General features: G+C 40.7%; 1 protein-coding gene across 1 annotated transcript; it reads left to right on the top strand.

Moving 5' to 3' along the window:
• The first annotated feature begins 259 nt into the window (after positions 1-259).
• LOC146730202 (putative serine/threonine-protein kinase pats1) lies at positions 260-12,241 on the top strand. Its single transcript, XM_085494481.1, has 6 exons — positions 260-266; positions 2,356-2,609; positions 3,492-3,606; positions 3,786-3,904; positions 10,415-11,615; positions 12,093-12,241. Exons 1-6 carry the CDS (start codon positions 260-262, stop codon positions 12,239-12,241), a joined length of 1,845 nt encoding a protein of 614 aa, XP_085350607.1.
• The last annotated feature ends 11,054 nt before the right edge of the window (positions 12,242-23,295 follow it).

Genomic DNA, 23,295 nt, shown 5'->3' with positions numbered 1-23,295 from the left:
GTGCATAAACAACCAATATTTTTTTTAGTGTATGTGCACAAAGAATGACCTTCATGGTTACAGGACTTGTAAACTTATTTTGCCAGTGGCAACAGAGGTGAACTAGATCAGTTGCGAGAAGGGAAAAAAAGATGAACCAAGCTGTGGGTACAGGCCTGGATTAGTTCATTGGCAGATGTGACAGGCCTGGTTGGTCATGATAACATTATAATAGAGGGGTTTGTTCGAGGGGCTTGTCAACTAATATGTCCTATACAATATGTCGAGTATGTTTCTCGAATTTAATATATGAAGTTTCCAAAATATAAAAAAAAACAAATGTGTCTCGAAATATATAAATTGAAAGATCCCGCAAATAATGTTATGATCCCTGGAATATATTCCGCAGTGAAATGATTGGTGACAAACAACATTGCATAAAAATGTATGTCTGTGTTCAAGACCTTTTTGTATGATTTGCACATAAACATTGCATTCGTGTATATTGGGTGTCAGGCAACTCGCTAAGTTTTTTTTTCCAACCAATCTTGCCTCTTTGTGGTTACACAAGATCGATCAGGTCTAATCCACTATCCTCTAAATCTCTGCCTGGTTCTCAGTAACTAAATTCAAATATGAGTGGGCTCTGTGAGTGTTGAACAACGCGATTCAAGTTCTTTCAAATCAGATAATAACATAATGTGTGATGTTAGCTAACGAAATTAACACCTTCGGTTGAAATGATAACAGCTATGTACCAAATAAACAACAAGGCGGACCATGCAAAATTACATTTCCCATAATGCACTGGTGCCATCTCTGGGATTGCAGTGTCGCAGTGAGTAAAAAGTTAGAGACTAGACCCAACAATGTGTCAGTTTCTGGCAAGAATTCTTATTATTTCCGCAATTTGGTAGGAATACATATTTCCCTGCCTCTGCCAAAATGTACATGTAAATTGATAATTATATAGAGATCATATTTTTTTCCTACAGATTAGTGTTACATGATATTAAACTATTTGTTACTTTTATCAACATACTTAGTACTATCTATCTATCTACATCTTTTATTTTTTACATTGGCAATCACTTAAATTGTTTTCCATGGTCACACAGTTTGCACTTTAATGTATAAAGAGTCATAGCTTAATAACTGACTTCTCTATGCTGTAATTCTAATCAGTGTGTTTTCATTGTGTCACCTTTCTACAGTTCTCACTCTTCCCAAACTTCTGCTTACCTTTCCTGTTTAGTTGCTTTATTTTCCACTCGTTTTTGTGACTACTTGTTGAAATTAACTGGATAATTTCTACTTTATTTCTGACTGTGCAAACCAGCAAGTGTTGCATGCCGCTCACCCTCTCGCCATTGATCATTACTTTATGTTGAAGTCAAACTTTACCAGACACCATAAATTGTGTCCTTACTGTCAAAACACAGCTCCTTTCATGTGACTGTCTCAATAATCATTATCGAAAGGAACAGCCATAAATAAATTCCAACAGATTCGAATGCATGTTGTGGAACACTTTTAATACACATTTCACATGAATGCATAAATTCACATAGACGCATGTTTTCATGAAACTACATTTATTTCACTCACTTTGTCCACAGTCACACTTCAATTACATTTCCATTAAATAGAATAAATATAATATTACATTTATTTATAAACTAAAATCAGAATAAGCATCTGAGTATCCAAATTATGTAACAATAGGTCACAGTTCAAGTTACGTTTGTGAACAATACGCGTCATACGATTTGAAGTTTCATTCAGAATATAATTAGCTTCACCTAATTTTCCACAAATATTCTTTATTATAACCGCAAACTTTACCAGTAAAACCACCATTTTGACCATTTATGTACGAGTGAAAGGTGTTTTCAATAAGCAAGCAAGCGGGAAATCAAATGATTATGCAAATTACTATGTACATTAAAATTAAGTAACACACCTCTGTGAATGATAACATGAACTGTAAAACAGTTCACCAGCAATATACCAGTATATGTATCTTATAAAAATTTGCTGAGAAAAAAAAAATGGTGAAAAATGTTATCAGTAAAAATACTTAATTTGTACTATGTACAATGTAATCAACTAACATTGGGTTGTTACACTCAAAACTGATAATAATTACTAATTATAACAGTTTTCCCTCAATTAATAATCTGTGTTCAACTCAAATTAGAATTTGTATTAAAAGTTTTCAGTAGTATATGTAAGATTATTTTGCAGGAAAAAAACACAGATGTGGTAATCACTATACCTTGCCTTCATCTCAAATCATTAGAGGCAATATAAAATATTGATATCACTGTATACTGTACATTTTTGTGTAACATGTTTTATATATTTTCAACCTAGTTCGTGAAGAACTAAAGAAAAGACAAGATGAACTATCTCGCACAGATGAGTCAAGAAGTGATGAAAAACTTGGTGACATCCCATCGGTTAGTGATGCAGAAACAGCACATCAACAACCTGTGAAAACATCCAAAGAAGATCAGCTGCATGATTTGGAAGAACGATTAAAACGAGCAGAAGATGTTGGTATAACAGACCATGAGGTCACTTTCTATGACCTTGCAGGTCAACGTGTATACAACATGACTCACCAGGTGTGTTTACTTTCTTTACACATAATTTATAAGAAGAATAACACAGACATGTTTAGGCTTTCTAGTTCTACTTGAACAGTTCTGTGTTTCCATTCACAGCTGCCCGCCCATGAATCTGACAACTGGTTGGCTTGTTTTACTACAATATCTTCCCTTAAAAAGGGGCTAATAATAATATCGTTTTTGCTGGTACCATTCGGAAATTTTGATTGGTTGAATAATTTGGCAGCCATCTTGGATTTAAGTTGAACCGGAAGTGACCATTTTGAACCCATTCGTTAGGATATTCTGATTTTTTGTAGTAACAATATTGATAATGTGGGATGAATATTTCATGATTAAAAAGCATTATTGATCACATGACTCTTTCTGTCATGTTTTTTTCTGGGCTGATTTCATTCAAAATACGCACACACACATCATAACATACTTATGCGCATGTTTCATAATCCAATTCCGGGTGGACAAAAGACGACCATTTTAGAGATAAAAATTCATCAAAATCTTGCATTTTTGCAATTCTACATCTGGATGTCAGTTATGCATAGACATATTTCATTCAAACTTTGTATGTCTTTGATTTAGATTATGTTTTCAGATTGGATTGAAAATGGTTGACTGGCAGTCATTTTGGTTTAACAGTTAATCTTAATAACTTGACTGCTTTCTAAACCATTGATTCTAAACACCTGAACAAATAACCAACACAACTGTGCATTAAACTTCCATTACTATGTTTAAAGTTACAAAATATTACAGATATACAATGTCAAAGATTCCAGCATACTGACTGTGTAGAGGTTAAAAAATATGTCTTATAATGGATCACAACTAATCCTTTACATAATTGCAATTATATTTTCTGTTGATTCTATTTTCTAGATATTTATGCCAAGTAATGGGGTCTACATTTATGTGACTGATTTTTCTAGAGATCTTGATGATGTATGTGTTGATGAAGAAGGAAAACCGACAATGGATGGCAAGACATCAAGAGGTATTGTTTGTCAGGTTTTCAACAATATTGTGTACAAGTTCAGACAATGTTGACTCTTAATAATTCTTATTTAATGTTACAATATTGCCAATGACTACTTACAAATAACAGGCTGAAATGCAAGAAAAAAAATGTTTTAAAAATACACAATCTTAGCATGTATTTTATTGTTATTTCAGAAAGTATTCGCAGTTGGATTAATTCAATTCTAGCCCGTGTATCCACAAAGACAGACTTACAACATAAATTCAAACCAAGTATTGTTATTGCAGGAACAAAGATAGACAAGATCACAAAGGTAATTTTACATGACACTATACAGTGAATTTCATTAAGGCATGAATGTAAAATTCATAAAACATTTACGCTTCATTCTGATTGAAATAATGGACATTTGAAACACTATTTACGTATGTGTCATTGCGGGTTTTCTTCAGTTTACTTCCATGCATACAATATGATAAGACAATCTTTATTTTGTTTTCAAACTTTATTTAAAATTTCAACTTTTATGAATATTTTGTGTACAATATATTTACGCCTTCATGAATTTTCATAGTATGAGTGCGAGTCAACAACAAGCCACCTCTCCAAGATTTATTGATAATCTCTCATCTGATTGATTGCACTGCTTGCATCAATTCCATCAGGGAGTTAGCATTGCTAGGCAACTCAGGATCATCCCATCCTTTACTGCAGTGCATGCACCAACTCTTCAGGGAACAATGCTAGACAACCCAGGATCAACTCAGCCTCTAACTACACTGCTGTCATGAACAATTACAAAGTTGTAATTCCATTTTTGACTTCTTGAAAACCTAAATCAGCCCTATTGCAAATGGAACAAGTCATCTGAAGATGACACAGCCCTCACTTGTCAGATATGATTATAGTTGGCTATGAATTATAAAGTTTGAATGTGTATGTATAAAATCTGGTAGGAAGTTGAAAATCAGCATTACAAGGCACATACACGATATCGACATATCAAGTAAGTCTATATCAAGTATGGTCTTATTTGAACTAATAATTCACAAGATATTAACAAAAAACAATAATTAATTAAATATGCAAATGCCCATTAATTAAGTTGAAACTCAATATTGGATAGCATATATCTTATATTAACAAATCAAGTCTCTACCAAGTTTGGCCTGATTTGGACTATTAGTTCACAAGATATTAACAAGAATTCAAATTAATAATTAAATATGCAAATGAGCTCATTAATTTATTCCTTGAAAAAATAAATCAATGTTGAATCTTTGTACCAAGTCTCAGCAAAATCGGTCCAGGCATCTCCAAGAAATGATGATGGACACGGCCAAAAATGGATTTTACCTGATTTTGACATTCAAAATAGCCGCCAGCCAGCCTTATTTGATCAAATCAGGAAATAAATCCATGTGATTATTTATACCTTCTCACCATGTCTTTGTACCCAGTACCATTGAAATCAGCCAAGGCATTTCTGAGAAATATCAATGGACAGACAAAATCCATGATTAACAATTAAAGTGGCTGCAAGTCGGCCATATTTGATCATTTCAAAAAAGTTAAATAACATGCATCTGTATGGGTGGCTCCTTTGTCTTTGTAACAAGTCTCAACAAAATCGGTCAGGTCATCCCTGAGAAATGACGATAAATACACAAGAACCAAATTTGTCTGAATTTTGGCATTAAAAATGGCCGCCAGTCGGCCATATTTGATCAAATCATAAAATAAACTGACATGCACATGTATGGTTGACCACTCTGTCTTTGTACAAAGTTTCACAAAAATCGGTCTAGTCATCTATGAGGAATCACTCTGGCCGGACTGACGAACTGATGAAGGCGAACCTACAACCCCCTCACAGGTGGGGACTGAAAAGCAGCAAACTGAAAGCTCTTTTTTGTCAATGAACTGCTGATTTTAAACAGTAGATTTAGTCACTCACCTTGTGGACAAATCACTTCTTCATGACATTGTATGTCATTGTTCTATGCTTTTAAAAAAAATGCGTTATCAGGGGAAATATTAATACAGCAATTACAAAACGTGAATTGCGTTATTTAAAATGCTTTAGTTTGGAAAGCAGTTTTGGCTGCATAAACAAAAGGAAAAGATTCGTAATGCGTTCTAAAATCTGTTTAAACTTTTCAGAGTAAAACTTCTCGTGAACTTGGTGAATCAAACATTTTAGTCGCAGGTTTTATTAGATTAATTTTCATAGTGAGACTAGCAACAACAAAACAACTTGATACCGCTCTTATTTAAATTTGGGTCTTTTTTCGACCAGCAGTGCGTTTTCGCTCTTGGTTTTTTATTTACATCTGCCTTTTTGGTGGAGGAGGAGAGTTTTCCCCCTTTCTTTTCTTTCTATGTTCAATTTTACTTTTTTGTTTTTTTGTGGTTTTTGTGTATTTTTTGTGAGTGGACGGCTTTAAGTTTTAGTGTGGGGTTATGTTATAGGAAAATACTATATGTAAATTATAATGAGTGATTTGAAAATATTGTCGTTAAACGTTCAGGGGTGCTCTACTCCAGAAAAACGAAGGGATGTTTTCTGTTGGTTAAAAAACAAAGATTTTAATATTTATTGTTTGCAAGATATACACTGCAAAATTGGGGATGAGGATATATGGAAATCGGAATGGGGGATGAAGTGTTTTTTTAGTGCATATCGTAGTAATTCCCGAGGTGTGGGAATTTTTTTTAACAAAGTTGATGAATATACGATACATAAATGTAGAGGCGACGCTGGTGGTAATTTTCTATTTCTCGATTTAACTTTTCATTCACAACAGTTCACATTGGGTACCATTTATGGCCCCAATGAGGACAATCTAACTTTTTACCAAGAAATACAGAATATCCTGGATGACTTCGGGAATTTGAGTATAATTATTTGTGGGGACTGGAATGTCTCACCCAATTTTAATTTGGACTGTAGTGGGTATGTATCTTATAATAACCCAAAAGCAAGCCTGGAAATTGACAATCTAAAGAAAGCTTTTGATTTGATTGATATTTGGAGAGTCACCCATCCAGATTCTAGAAGATTCACTTGGCACAAAAAAAGCTACTAAAGCAAAGTCGTCTGGATTATTTCTTGGTCTCCCCAGACATTTCCTCTTTTGTTAAAAATTCAGATATTTCGTACGGGTACCGTTCGGATCACAGTACGACTACAATTATTTGTAATTTTTACTTACAAAAAAGAGGGAGAGGTTTCTGAAAAATTTAATATTTCACTATTGCATGACAATGTTTATACACAAAAGGTTAAAACGTCAATCGAAGAGGTTGTTGAGCAATACAAAATTGGGGAGGGTGACACCGTATTGTCAGACAATGACTGGAATTTCTCTATTAACCCCCAACTATTTTTTGAAATGTTAAAACTTAAAGTACGGGGTATGACGATTGCTTACAGTATTTATAGGAAAAAGGAAAATGTGAACAATTTTCACAAAATTGAGAATGAAATAAACGCCTTGGAACAAGAATTAAATATACAAAACTCAAATGATTTGGTTATTAAATTTGAGAATAAGAAGCAAGAGTTGGAAAATATGCAGAAAATTAAAACCCAGGGCGCAATAATGAGGTCGAAAGTTCAATGGGTTGAACATGGTGAGCGTAATACTAAATTTGTTCTAAACTTAGAAAAAAGGAATTATATTGATAAAACCATAACACATTTGAAAGTGGATGATGACCGGTCAATTTCAGACCCTAAGAAAATTTTGTACACAGAAAAATTGTTTTATGAAAACCTTTATACCTCGAAACCTACTGTACCGATTGATAATTGTTTTTCAGTCCTCTCCCCCCAGTTTGTCGGAAATTCAAAAAGAACAGTGCAATGGTGAGATCACTTATACAGAAATGCTATCAGTTTTGAAAAAAATGGAAAATAATAAGACACCAGGTAGTGATGGATTTCCTTGTGAATTTTATAAGTTTTTCTGGAACGATATTCATTATTTCCTGGTAAAGTCTATTAATTATTCATTGTCTCTTGGTTACATGTCGATTACACAAAAACAAGGTGTTATCACTTTAATCCCTAAGAAAGATAAGGACAAATCCATTTTAAAAAATTGGCGCCCGATCACATTATTGAATACAGATTACAAGCTGGCTTCAGGCTGTATAGCCGAGAGACTTAAAACGATTCTTCCGGATATTAGTAATTCTCAAACTGGATATATTAAAAATAGGTTCATTGGTGAAAATACTCGTTACTTGTATGACGTGTTGCAGTACACTGAGCTTAACAAAATTCCTGGTCTGTTGTTATTGTTGGATTTCGAAAAAGCTTTTGACTCTATTGAATGGAGCTACATTGATGAGGTTCTCTTAAAATTTAATTTTGGTGCTTCTTTGAGGAGTTGGGTTAAATGTCTTTACAAGGATTCTGTCTCATGTGTTATAAATAACGCACATGCAAGTGAAATGTTTAAAATATCCCGGGGTGTTAGGCAAGGAGACCCCTTGTCTCCATACATTTTTATTATTGCAGTCGAATTTCTGGCCCAGGCTTTGAAAAACAATCGTTATATTAAAGGAATAAAGATTGATAATAAAACATTATAATTAAGTCAGTATGCAGATGACACATTTTTAACATTAGATGGTTCAGAATCCTCTCTACGTACTGTCTTCCAGGTACTGAAGAATTTCGCTTTCGTTTCAGGTTTGAATTTGAATGTAGGCAAGACAAAGGCTGTTTGGTTTGGGTCAAAAAATGGATGCAGTGACAGAATATGCCCCACATTCAATTTAATATGGTTAGAAAATAATTTTGAATTATTGGGACTGGTCTTCGACTTAAATTTAGAAAACATGGTAGTTTTAAATTATGAAGATAAATTGAGAAAAATGTCTTCCTTGTTTGCTTCATGGGGCTGTAGACCACTGTCTCTTTTGGGTAAAGTTACAATTGTTAAAAATCTTGCAATCTCGCAACTAATCCATTTATTTTCCTCCTTTCCATCCCCTCCCAGTGCACTTATGAATCGTCTTAATGCAATTATTGATCGATTTATTTGGAGTGGTAGGCGAACTAAAATATCCAGGGCTACTCTTAGTCGTGGTGTTGAATATGGTGGTTTAAATTTACCTAATTTAACACTATTTTCCAAGGCGTTAAAATTGACTTGGATTAAAAAGTCCCAAGAAAAAAGTGCTCACCCGTGGAAAATACTTTATTTTAATACTTTTAGGAAAATTGGACATTATAAGATTTGGGAAGCAGATGTAAATTTTATTTTAAAGTATATTACTTCAATTAAAAATAACTTTTGGTCGGAAATAATGGACATTTGGCATTCTTGTATAAATCATCAAAAATTTAATTATCAAAGTCAGATTTTGTGGCATAATTCAAATATTGCTATAAAAGATGATTATGTCAACAGGAGGTTGTGGCAGGAAAAGAATGTTTGGTATGTCAATGATTTACTAGGAGATGATGGCCATTTTTTAAGTTATGAAAATTTCAAGTGTAAATACGACTGCAATGTTAATTTTTTTGAATTTCAATCTGTGTTAAAAGCTATTCCCAGGTCATGGAAAAAGGAGTTGCAGGAGAATCCTAAGAAATTAAATTCAATTGACAATTATTTTATCCTTAATGTTAGAGACAAACCTAAACCTCACAAAAAAATGTATTCGGATTTGGTTAGGAAAAATGTACCTCCTTTGGGCTGTCAAAATAAATGGGGAAAACGGCTTGAAATTCAAATTCCGGACAAAGATTGGAAACCCATTTTTAAATTACCATTTCTCTGTACATTTGATTCCTGGCTGCAGGCATTTTATTATAAATTTTTACATAGGGCAATTTACACAAATAACACTTTGTGTGTATGGAAATTAGTTGATAGTACATTGTGCACTTTTTGTAACGCTGATATTGAAACTCTTGAGCATCTTTTTATTACATGTACTATTACTAGGAGATTTTGGGGAAAATGTCAGCAACTCTGGAAAAAATGGACAAACGTTGATATTTTATTGTCTGACAGGGATATTTGTTTTGGAATACATGGCAGTTTTTATTGTAATCTTCTCAACCTTTTTATTTTAATTTGTAAACAGCACCTCTATTCTGAATCGAAAAGAGGTTCTGTCCCAAAGGTGGAAGTCGTGGAGAGTATAATGTTAAACACTCGTATTGTAGAGCGACAAATAGCTATCAATAATGGTTCAATGTCTAAATTTAATGAAAAATGGAGCAATTTCAATTATGAGTAAATCACTTATTAGCCAGATTTGTCAGCTTATCAATAATGTTCCCCCCACTTCCACTTCCTTTAAGCCATCCACTTTTCATTTTTTTGTAATTTTTTCTTTCTTTTTTTTGTAAATGTATTTATTTAAAGTAATAAAAAAAAATTAAAAAAAAACTTAATGACAAAAGCTCAGATATCGAATAATGTGGCTTCTTCCATTTATATTCTGTGAATATTGTCTGTCACTGTTTTTAGGGAGAGAATGCCCCTGTGTGTGGTCCACACAGTACTGTTATCATATTGGACTCTAGAAGAGGGACAACCTCCATTGTATCCAGGAGGTTAACACCACACTATCTATCTCTCTGTTAAGAACTTACCTCCACAAACAGACAAACAATACTGTTCACCAATAGAGCCACTGATTTTCTTATTTTGTTGTATCAACATAAATGTTGTATATTAGTCAACATGAAACCATAATTCTAGAAAGCCAAAATTAAATGAATGTAGAAAATATAACATAGAAGATTCGTTATCACCAAAATTAATTCAAGCACATTATTTATTTACACATGTAGGATAGAGCTAAGGTTATCAAGGAACGTAAGAAGGCTATTTATCATTTGTTGACAAAAGAGACCGAAGCAGCTGCATATCTCCCCGTTGAAGGTACAAAGGTGTTTGCTATCAGCAACAATCCTGTGAAGGAAGTACAGCAAATCAATGAAATTGAAGAGCTTAAACAGATGCTACTGAAACTCGCACAAGACAAGACATATAAAGTACCAGATAAATGGGTGACGTTGGAGCTTACAATAAAGCGTGACACACTAAAGAAGGATCAACTGAAAATGAATCGGAACGAGGTCTATCGTGTTGGTAAAGATATTGGTTTATCTGAGAAAGATGTTGATGAGGCGTTGGCATTTTTTCACAGTATTCGTGATATCATACATTTTGCAGATGACGAAGAGTTAGGTGATGCTGTTATTACTCATCCACAGCGGTTGGTCGACCTGTTCAGACTTGTAATCACAGCGATGTCCGAACAAGATGAAGTGGATAAAAATCCGCTTCTCGTCAAGATGTGGGCTAGGTTACTTGAGCATGGAATACTTAATGTGAAGTTGGTGGAAGAAATACTGAAGAAGGATGTTCAATTTGACAACAAGGAGATTCTCTTAGAAACATTCAAAATGTTTGACATCATAATTCCAAAGCCTGATACCAGTACTGAGTACTACATGATGTGTCTCCTGAAGAAAACCGGGGAAGCAGAGGTACTATCTACTAAAGGCAGTAAATCCAGTTTCTCACTCTACTATCACTTCAAGCAAGGATTTTTACCGGATGGTTTCTTCCACCAGTTAGTCATAAGATGTCTAAAGAAATGGCAATATGCTAAGCTGTACCAAGATGATGCAAGGTTTCTTCTCGGAAATCACCACTATCTCATCATGTCCAAAGAGGCCTCTGACATCAAACTGTCAGTGATGACAACCAAACCAGAAGCTGTAGATCCATCACATGTTCCTGAAGTGAGAAAGCATGTAGAGGAGAACGCAGTCGTTCTTGTGAAGAGATACAACCCTGGCTTATCATACACAGAGTGCTTGAGATGTGACTGCGGTGATCATAACTCCAGTGAAATTGCACCTGAACCAGAGGTCCTTGACGGTATGGATGATGGATGTGTAGAAGTCAAGCGTGGTGTGATGTTGAAATGCCAAAGGGGAGCTGAAATGAGTGATTGTGGTCGCTCGTTCTGGTTTCCTGAATGTAAGTATATTGCATTAAAATGTTTTAATGTGCCTGCCGGAATTCTCCATTTCATACACCCATATACCTCTTGTATAAGGTTTTTACTTAAACACTGTACATGACATTCACATCACTCCCATGGACATGAATTATGCCAATGTAACCATGTCGAATTTACCGTAGGATTTGGTGATCTTATTTTGTGTGATTTAGCTAGTTGGAGAACCCTCCGTTAGAACGCTGTTGGTTCAGCCCTTGATTGAAAGCGAAAGCGGACGTGTCAGAACATGTACCAGAGATTACAGTTTGTGTGGGATATTTATAGATCTTATGAAATCATAATACCATGTGTTAGGAATTGTGCCTAGAGGGCGATACCCAATTGATACATGCATTGGCATATATCTGGGGATTTTCCCTTTCTATGACTGCCTAGCGCGGTCTTGATTTGTTCTGTTTTGCTAGATGCTAATGTAATTTGATGGGTACTGTGAGCGCGGGAAAATATTCTGCGTTATCTTAGGGAGTCACCCCTTTTACTTCATGATGGCGGCGTACCGGGACATGCCGGAGATGGGCTGCTGAAAGATCTGGCTGGTGTTGGACGTATTGTGTCCGGATTTGATCTCAGAGCTACATTCTGATGAGAAAAGAGACCAGAGACTCTGCCGATGCAAATGTCGAGTTAATCCGACCAGAATTGACGTTTCTGCAGCTCCTTTTCAGAAATCGTGAGTTAACACTACGCGTTCGCATACGCGCGTGAATACAAACCTCGATCACGCGATTTGTGAGATAACAACATTATAACAAAGATGGCTGCGCACATGTAGAGTGTGACGATCGACGATACATCATTGTACTGTCGTATTTATGTATGTGAGTCAACTGGCGACTCATTCCTTTCATCGATTCGAATATAAACATGGTTGCTGTGTTATTCCATGTCATCTGATTATCGTGACATTCGAATTATTGTGATGAACTTGATTTATTGCGCAGACGTGTTACAAGTCTGTGAATATTGTGCATTGATTTGTGAAACTGCAAAACCATAAGGTACAGCGGAAGCTATGGCCGATTTTCCATTTGGCAGAAACACTGAGATTTTCAACGCTGTGTCGAAGAACCTTTATCGCCTGAGAGTGTGTGCTGTATATGAAGAGAACATTGAACTGCAAACCGTCTACGGGTATACAGAGTTTGTTGTATGATACCGCTGTGTAGTGATAGAGACATTCCGTCCAGTATCCAACAGAGAACTGTGTTCTTGACTGTGACAGTCTGAGACATATGAACTGGTTTGGTTTAATGTGTGACTCTTGTGCAACTGCGTTGCAAGTTATATTATTGTTGTGTTAAGTACATGCATAGTTAAGTAGTTGTTTGATTGCACTGTATTTTATCATTATTATTCAGATGATTGTCAGAGTGTTGACAATATTGACGCAAACTGTATTGTGATACCTATTGTTGTAATGTGTTTGGTTCAGTCAGGGATTGACCAATGAGAATTACGGGTTGTTAATACTTAGGCTAGTGATTGGTTCTATGTGGTGTTAATAGTAATACCTGAAGCATAGTGTTAGTGTATTGGTTGTTGGGTTTTTATTTGAGTATTTGGAGATACTTTGAGAATAGATTAGTCTAGGGGTTATAGTTGCCGAGCAGGGCTCTTGCAATATAACATAGGCGTTGTAGTTGAGCGTGATAGTACCGCTGACCAAACGCGACGTGACAGACTACCCATCGTTTAGCACTACCGACGTAGCGACAGTATTGGCATAGATACGTTAGGTTAAGGGTCATAACAGACAGTATTGCTGTGTAGATTAAGGCATTATTATTGTTGACTATTTGTGATATAGTAACATCATTTTGTTTATTTATGTACAACTTTGTTGTTGTTAATGTTTACTTGTTACCACGAATATATATAGATATAAACCTATTTGACCTGTGTCTCGCTTGGTGTTCTATTGTATGTCGTTACTATGTGCACTTTTGTATGAAATCGGAAGTCAACGGTATCCCCTCGTTCCCTACCCTGAGATAAATTTATTTGGAATCTAAACTCTCGTAAATATTGGTAACAAAATGGCGCCCAACGTGGGGCTAGGGAATATTCGAAACTGCGCGTTTGTTGACGTTCATGCAAGTAGTGCCGTAACAGACTGTGGAACACAGGCTTGACCACAGACGTTTGGATATATTTTTTTTTGGAGACATCGTTGTATGTCAATTCATAGTGATATAGGTGATATCGATCTTCAAGTTTTTATTCGGCAGCTTAGAGGTATCGAATTATAATTGGACATTGTTTTAAATATTTTTTTAGAAAACTTTGTGTCTTTCAGGGCGACCGTTGTGAAGTCGCAGTGACTGGTGATCGCTACAAGATTGTTCCTCACTGGCTGTGGTGTGTCAGCGACAATACAGAACGAACATGGCAGAGGGAAGAGAAAACACTCCAGTTACCCCGATAGAAAAGGTAACGCCTGACCCAAAGGGACTGTTGGGGGGTCTTGGGGTGAATGCTGAGACCCCTAGAGGTATTTCCCCGGGGCGTGGCCGAGGGAGACGGACGGGCATTAATGGATCTATGCATACCCCTTTCGGTGTCCCCAGTGCTGGGTTAGGGGGAGGTTTACCCATGTATGGTGGGATTGGTGGCGATGCTGTTAGGCCGAAAGACAAAGTTGCCGGCGACGAGATGAGTTTCCGCGGTGAGGCGAAACATGAAGACAATAAGGCGGAAGTGCGTGAGGCGCTACGTGAGCAGCACGGGTTACGCTCTGAGTTAGATCGCTTGCAGGTGAGAAACGCTGAGCAGATGGAATTGCTGCGTAAAGTAGAACTACTCGAAGAAAAGCTAGCGGCGACTGAGCGCGAAACCCGATTTGGTGACCCCGTGAGCGCAAGCACCCCGTTGGTGCGTCCTAGAGACCGCAGTCCGACTCGCTTGCCGTTGAACTCATATGCGTTGCCGCGTATATCCCCCTTCGCTGGTGAAGGCAGCGGTACAGAAGACATCACTTATGAACTTTGGAAACAAGAGGTAAGTGGGCTCGCCAAGACCAAGATGTATTCTGATTTGGTTTTGGTACAGCAGGTGAAGAAATCTCTGAAGAGCCATGCGGCCAAGTTGGTGTACGATGCTCGGGCTGACACGCTGACCGCGATTTTAGCAGCATTAGAAGTCGTATACGGTAAGATAGAATCAAGGGATGTGGCCATGAGAAATTTCTACAGTGCTCATCAGCATGAAGATGAGAGTGCCGCTAGGTATGGGGTGAGGCTGCAGGGACTGATGCGTGCCGCCAGTAGTGCAGGGTCGGTCGGCGAGTCAGAGATAGATGGCCTGCTGGCGCACAGATTTTTCAATGGGTTGCGAGGTGGTGGTGTACGTGCTGAGGTGAGGCACGCATACAACGAGACTGTATCTTTTGCGGAGCTGTTGGTTGCAGCCAGGACTGCAGAGATTGACCTCGGCCAAATGGAAACTAGCCCACAAGCTCCTACCAGGAAAGCCAGAGCACACCCTACCTCTACGATAGGTGCAGAAACGAGTAATGGTGGTGGGCACGAAGCCCTCTCGAAAGCTGATAAGCAGATCACAATGATGACTGAAGCCATACATATGATGACAAGACAGAATGAGGAGCTGGTCAAGAGCAATGAAGAGAATAGGACGCTGATCAGAGGGTTGCAGGATCAGGTAAGTACACTTGGTCAGACCCCTGTTGCCACAGCGCAACCCCTGTCAAGTGCTCAGGCCAGTGGACCGCATGTGGATGCGATCAGAATATTAGAGAGGAAGGTCAGAGAGCTTGAGGTGACCAATGGACAGTCTGGAAGAAGAGGACAGAATTCTGGTAGGTACTTGAATCCCTCGCGAGATGAAAGAGCGGGTCGTGGTCGCAGAGATCTTGAATGTTACAACTGCGGAGAGGTTGGTCATTTTGCTATGGGTTGCCCTAATCCCAAGGTACGTAGCCCAGGTGCCCGACCACCCGCTCCCGGCGCAGACAGAGGTAAGTCCAATGGTATAAAAACCCGCCCCCGTAGGAAAACATACGTGCGACATACCCAGACTCGCTATGGTAATGAACGCTGTCAATCAGTTGGCAACAGAGTCTTGGGTACCCTCGTGAAGGCACGTACGTTAGTGAATGGAGAACCCTGTGTATGTATGTTAGACACTGGATCTCAGGTTACCTTGATAGGTAAAAGTTTCTGGGAGAACAAGTTGGGTAAGATCCCTCTGACGAATCTTGATTTCTTACAGATATATGGAGTGACTGACACTGTGTTGCCATACCTTGGAATGGTTGAAGTTGAAGTGTCAATGCCAGAGGCCTTCAGGGGTTGTGGTAAGAAACTGGTGGAAGCACTGGTGATGCAGGACAATTCTTTTACATCCGAGACACCGGTGGTAGCCGGCATGAACTGGTTGGAATCCTACCAGGGTGAATCCCCTCGGAACGAGACAGGACGTTTTATTATGAATATGTTGCACGCGCGTGCCAAGTTTCTTGGTAAGACAGGGCATGTGGGACTGGTGAGGGCGCACCTTGAACGACCCGTGGTAGTACCACCGTGTAAAGTGACCACCGTTACTGGAAGGTTGCGAGCTGGACCTATTGGTGATAGGATCACTGTGGAAATAGAGCCAGATGAACGCCAGAGTGCACGGCGCGGATGGAAAGTAGAACCTATGGTGGTGACCGTAGAATGCGGCAGGAAGAGTTCTAAAGTGCCCGTGGTCATCTGGAATGAGACGCCAAGGCCAATTACTGTGAGGTCTGGTGATATTATTGGCACGGCATGCGCGATACAGTACGTTGACCCAGGCCATGCTGTGGCAGACTCGGAGACTACCCCAGAGTCAGAGAAGCGAGCGTTCGTCAGTGGAGGATTGGAGTTTGACATGGCTTTGTCACGTACCACTGGAAGTCAGATGCGATTGGTGAAGGAGATGTTCGACCGCAATCAGCGAACGTTCTCCAAGGACGATAACGACTTGGGTAGGTGCACAGTAGAGAGACACAAGATCAACTTGGACAACGAGACTCCGATACGTCAGCCACATAGACGCATACCTCCAATGTTGTACGATGAGGTACGCCGACTGCTCCAAGGCATGATGGACAGTGGTATTATTCGAGAATCCCACAGCCCTTGGGCATCACCTATCGTCTTGGTTAAGAAGAAAGATGGTGCGGTGCGGATGTGCGTCGATTATCGTAAGCTGAACAGCGCCACCATTGGAGACGCCTATGCTATTCCACGCATAGAAGAGACTCTGGATGCACTGCATGGGGCGAAATGGTTTTCGTCTATTGACTTGAAGAGCGGCTATTGGCAGATTGCCATGGCTGAAGAAGACATACCGAAGACCGCGTTCACTACGCCGCTTGGCTTCTATGAGAGCTTAGCCATGCCGTTTGGTTTGAAAAACGCCGGGGCTACGTTTCAACGCACAATAGAGAAATGCATGGGCGACTTGAACATGAACATATGTTTGGCGTACTTGGACGATATTATCGTTTTCTCCAAGACGTTCGAAGAACACCTAGAGCGGTTGGAAAGAGTGTTCCAGAGACTGAATGAGTACGACCTGAAGATCAAGCACACCAAGTGTCAATTTTTCCGTGACAAGGTTAGCTACCTAGGTCACGTGGTGTCAGAAGATGGAGTGGAGACCGATCCAGGCAAGACGAGTACGTTAAGGACCTGGCCCGTGCCATCGAATGTTCACGAGCTAAGGACATTTCTGGGTTTTGCTGGATACTACCGAAGGTACGTGCCCGGGTATTCGTCGATAGCAAAGCCATTGAATGAGTTGACGGCAGGGTTCCCTACGAAGCGTAACAAGAATGGTGCTTCAAAGAGGCCGCCGCCATTCGAGTGGACACATAAGACTCAGCAGGCATTCGAGACGATAATTGCCAAACTAACCAGCCCACCAGTGTTGGCATATGCAGACTACAGTAAGTCGTTCGAGTTGCACACTGATGCCAGTACGTCTGGACTTGGCGCTGCACTATATCAGATGCAGGAAGTCGATAGTAAGAGCGTGCTGAGACCGATTGCCTATGCGAGCAGAGGACTATCAAAGAGCGAAAAGAACTACCCCGCACACAAGTTAGAGTTCTTGGCCTTGAAATGGGCAGTAACAGAGAAGTTCCACGAGTATCTGTATGGTAACCACGTAGATGTGCTGACTGATAACAACCCACTCACGTATGTGGCCACGACCGCGAAACTAGATGCGGCTGGACACAGGTGGTGGGCTGCCTTGGCTAACTATGAAATGACTATTAGTTACCGGCCTGGCAAGAGGAATGGTGATGCTGACGGGCTATCCAGGAGGCCTCACCCACATACTTCAGCACTTAAAGAAACCGATGACAGATTCAACGGCAGCGTCAAGATGGGACTAGAAGAGATCAGAGCGGTAGGTCAACCGCACTTGGGTGAACAGACACCCTGGGTCGAAGCGATAGCTGTGACGGTGAGAGCAGTGCCCGAGACACTGACTGAGCCTCCTGCGTGTCCTGAGGGGTCGACGCTTCCGACGTTGACTTTTAAGGACTGGGAGCGCCTACAGAAACAAGACCCAGTGGTGGAAAGACTACGTTGCCTCAAGTATGCTGGGAAGCGCCTGACTAAACAGGAGAAAAGATGTGAACCCATTGGCGTGCAGCTTGGACTGCGCGAGTGGGAACGTCTGTGTTTCAGAGACGGAGTCTTACACCGGACGCGAGCGGGTCCTAATGGAAAGAAACAGTGCCAGTTGGTGTTGCCCCGTAATTACCGGGAGATGGCAATGAGGGGAGCACATGATGATGTCGGTCATCTGGGCCTGGATCGAACACTTGACTTGCTTCGCGCGCGTTTCTACTGGCCCTTGATGATCCAGGATGTGAGGGAGAGACTACGCACTTGTGAGCGATGTACCAGAAGGAAGGACCCGGCTGGTGCCAAGACTAGAGCTGCGATGGTGAACATTGTGACGAAACAACCGATGGAACTGGTGTGTATGGACTTCTTGTCCCTGGAGGAATCCAAAGGCGGGATTAAGGACGTCCTTGTGATTACTGATCACTTTACGAGATTCGCGATCGCGATACCGACCAGAAATCAGACAGCGAGGACAACGGCTAAACATTTGCATGACAGCCTTTTGATGACGTTTGGTTTCCCTCAAAGGTTGCACTCCGACCAAGGGCGCAACTTTGAGTCGAAGGTCATTAGGGAGCTGTGCCAGCTCGCGAGTATCGAGAAGTCACACACCACGCCCTACCACCCCCAGGGGAATGGGACTTGCGAACGGTTCAACCGCACTCTGCTGAACATGCTTGGCACGTTGGATAACGAGAAGAAGCATGATTGGAAGACGTACGTGGCACCCCTTGTTCATGCGTACAATTCTACGAGGAATGACGCAACGGGATTCTCCCCACACTATCTGATGTTCGGGCAGGAACCACGGTTGGCAATGGACGTGTGCATGGGATTGAGACCGACTGAAGAAATCCCGAGCTCCATGACAAAGTACGTGGAAGACATGCGTGAGCGTCTGCGTTACGCATATGACCAGGCGTCTAAGGCCATTGGGAAGACTGCGTCAAGTAGCAAGCAACGGTATGACCGGCGAGTACGAGATGCTGTGTTGAGCATCGGTGACCGAGTACTGGTCAAGAACGTGAACTTGCGTGGCAAGACCAAGATAGCGGACAGATGGGAGCAAGAACCCTATAGAGTCCTGAGTATACCAAACCCTGACTTGCCTGTTTACGTAGTGAAACAGGAACATAGCGGCAAGGAGAGGACGTTGCACAGGAATCTGCTCAAGCATTGCTACGATTCTCCTCGACCGACTCCTGTGAGTGTGGCAGAACCAAAGCCGAGACCCAGCCGTAAGCTTAGGGTGAAGAGGGAGGTGCCACGTGCTGCAACTCCAGAGGAATGGAGCTCAGACAGTGATGGAGAATATATGATGGGGGCCCTTGACCCGAAGGTCGACCCCTTTAGTCCGCGTATATGCTCCCCGAAGGTTGAGAGACAACCGGAGCCAGAGGTGATAGAAGTAATGGATGACAATACTGACGAAGTCAGAGTGGTTTCGCAATCTGAGCAACCGGAGTCATCAGTAGTAGAGATTGAGTCTACAAGAGAGAGCGCATCCGAAGTGAATGAAGTTCCCCATGTTGAGGCAGAGGCAACTGTGATGCCGACATCACCGCGAGAGGCAGAGAGTTCGGAAGAGTCTGCGAAAGATGAAACAGATGATTCTGAAGGACCTGCAGAGAGTGAGGCAGACGAGTTCTTTGACACTAGAGAAGAACCACGCCCACTGTTCGTGCGGAAGTCGAAGAGAGTAAGGAGAGCACCTCGGAGATATGGTTGGAGCCAGGGGTGTAGCCAGCGAACAGATCACAAACAGAAACACCATCCAGGGGATGATGATACATTAGTGAAGACACTGCTTGGGGTTATTTCGAAGTTGTACGAAAGAAAGATGTAAGGGCGACGGAGGCAGTGGGTAGGCGAACATGGGTAGCATCCATGTCACAGGGAGACTAGTGACGCCCCTGCCCACATTAAATCGCCAGTCACCGGGCTGAGCCATCCCCGTCCGCGGAATAGGGTCACGTGGCAGGGGAGGGTTGCCACTCGTAGGGTATGGGGTCGGTGAGTGTAGTCCTATAGTTCTGGAGAAGGGAACAGCCCCACGTTGTTGTGGAAGGTAAGTGGTTCTGCGTTAATGAGTGAGCGTAGAGTAGTATCGAGGAAGCTGATGGATAATACGTTTGCCGCACGGTAAGTAAGTGAGGCAGAGCCCATTATTGGGCAGTGCTCAGTGCTGTTGGAGGAGGTGTTGCTGTGTGTAACCGAGTATCGCCCTCTTATATGTTCCGGGTATGCGCGATTAATTGTCGTGTTTCGCGATAGGAGCGGGCTCACGACTGCGTTGACGCTTCAACCCTACTTCGATGGTACTGGTGCAGAAATGATGTGATCAGCGTTCCTATAGTTATTGGTGTGAGGTGGTGTGTGCGTGATTATTCAGCCGAGACACACATGAGGTGGCAGTGACTGATGGTTTGATGAAGAGATGAGGTTACCAGCGCTGACTTGTGCCGTTCAAGTCTGTAGACTCGGGTGTGCGGTGCGGTGCGTGGATAGTGGGGGCACTCTGGGAGCAGCTAGAGTAGTCTGGTAGATTTGGGGGAGGCTAGCCTTGTCCCTTAAGAGGTATGGGGGAGTCCCGATCTCGCCAGGGCCCTGACCACTGGGATGGGGTAACTCTGATAAATCCTATAGTCATTGGTGTTGATTTTGTTTTGGATTGGCCTATTCACCATGTGACCGAAGCAGATCGTTGACACACCGATACAGCTATGGACAGACCCGATGGCGCAGTCACTGTGATGGAATGACGATCTTTTGGATTGGAGTAATCTCCGTAGAAGTGTGATGTTTTTTTTGTGTTCACCTCTACCTGAATGTAGTGTTAGTAAGTATGATATACCTCACGGGAGTAAAAGTCTCCTAGGAATTGTTGAAGATCGATGATGCCGTAGATATTGTATATAGTTGTTGTTTTTAGTAGTTAGAGAAGTTGGTTGGTGTGCCTATCGCATCGCATGAGTGCTTTGCGATTTCCACCCCTTTACCAACTTGGGGGAGTGTGTAACCATGTCGAATTTACCGTAGGATTTGGTGATCTTATTTTGTGTGATTTAGCTAGTTGGAGAACCCTCCGTTAGAACGCTGTTGGTTCAGCCCTTGATTGAAAGCGAAAGCGGACGTGTCAGAACATGTACCAGAGATTACAGTTTGTGTGGGATATTTATAGATCTTATGAAATCATAATACCATGTGTTAGGAATTGTGCCTAGAGGGCGATACCCAATTGATACATGCATTGGCATATATCTGGGGATTTTCCCTTTCTATGACTGCCTAGCGCGGTCTTGATTTGTTCTGTTTTGCTAGATGCTAATGTAATTTGATGGGTACTGTGAGCGCGGGAAAATATTCTGCGTTATCTTAGGGAGTCACCCCTTTTACTTCATGATGGCGGCGTACCGGGACATGCCGGAGATGGGCTGCTGAAAGATCTGGCTGGTGTTGGACGTATTGTGTCCGGATTTGATCTCAGAGCTACATTCTGATGAGAAAAGAGACCAGAGACTCTGCCGATGCAAATGTCGAGTTAATCCGACCAGAATTGACGTTTCTGCAGCTCCTTTTCAGAAATCGTGAGTTAACACTACGCGTTCGCATACGCGCGTGAATACAAACCTCGATCACGCGATTTGTGAGATAACAACATTATAACAAAGATGGCTGCGCACATGTAGAGTGTGACGATCGACGATACATCATTGTACTGTCGTATTTATGTATGTGAGTCAACTGGCGACTCATTCCTTTCATCGATTCGAATATAAACATGGTTGCTGTGTTATTCCATGTCATCTGATTATCGTGACATTCGAATTATTGTGATGAACTTGATTTATTGCGCAGACGTGTTACAAGTCTGTGAATATTGTGCATTGATTTGTGAAACTGCAAAACCATAAGGTACAGCGGAAGCTATGGCCGATTTTCCATTTGGCAGAAACACTGAGATTTTCAACGCTGTGTCGAAGAACCTTTATCGCCTGAGAGTGTGTGCTGTATATGAAGAGAACATTGAACTGCAAACCGTCTACGGGTATACAGAGTTTGTTGTATGATACCGCTGTGTAGTGATAGAGACATTCCGTCCAGTATCCAACAGAGAACTGTGTTCTTGACTGTGACAGTCTGAGACATATGAACTGGTTTGGTTTAATGTGTGACTCTTGTGCAACTGCGTTGCAAGTTATATTATTGTTGTGTTAAGTACATGCATAGTTAAGTAGTTGTTTGATTGCACTGTATTTTATCATTATTATTCAGATGATTGTCAGAGTGTTGACAATATTGACGCAAACTGTATTGTGATACCTATTGTTGTAATGTGTTTGGTTCAGTCAGGGATTGACCAATGAGAATTACGGGTTGTTAATACTTAGGCTAGTGATTGGTTCTATGTGGTGTTAATAGTAATACCTGAAGCATAGTGTTAGTGTATTGGTTGTTGGGTTTTTATTTGAGTATTTGGAGATACTTTGAGAATAGATTAGTCTAGGGGTTATAGTTGCCGAGCAGGGCTCTTGCAATATAACATAGGCGTTGTAGTTGAGCGTGATAGTACCGCTGACCAAACGCGACGTGACAGACTACCCATCGTTTAGCACTACCGACGTAGCGACAGTATTGGCATAGATACGTTAGGTTAAGGGTCATAACAGACAGTATTGCTGTGTAGATTAAGGCATTATTATTGTTGACTATTTGTGATATAGTAACATCATTTTGTTTATTTATGTACAACTTTGTTGTTGTTAATGTTTACTTGTTACCACGAATATATATAGATATAAACCTATTTGACCTGTGTCTCGCTTGGTGTTCTATTGTATGTCGTTACTATGTGCACTTTTGTATGAAATCGGAAGTCAACGGTATCCCCTCGTTCCCTACCCTGAGATAAATTTATTTGGAATCTAAACTCTCGTAAATATTGGTAACACCAACATATTATGTATAACTTGGCAATTATCCAGATTCACATTCATGCACACAGTAACAT

The sequence above is a fragment of the Saccoglossus kowalevskii genome, chromosome 20, assembly GCF_978046115.1.
Source record: "Saccoglossus kowalevskii chromosome 20, keSacKowa6.1, whole genome shotgun sequence".
Lineage (NCBI taxonomy): Eukaryota > Metazoa > Hemichordata > Enteropneusta > Harrimaniidae > Saccoglossus > Saccoglossus kowalevskii.
This window is presented reverse-complemented; position numbering and strand designations above follow the sequence as displayed.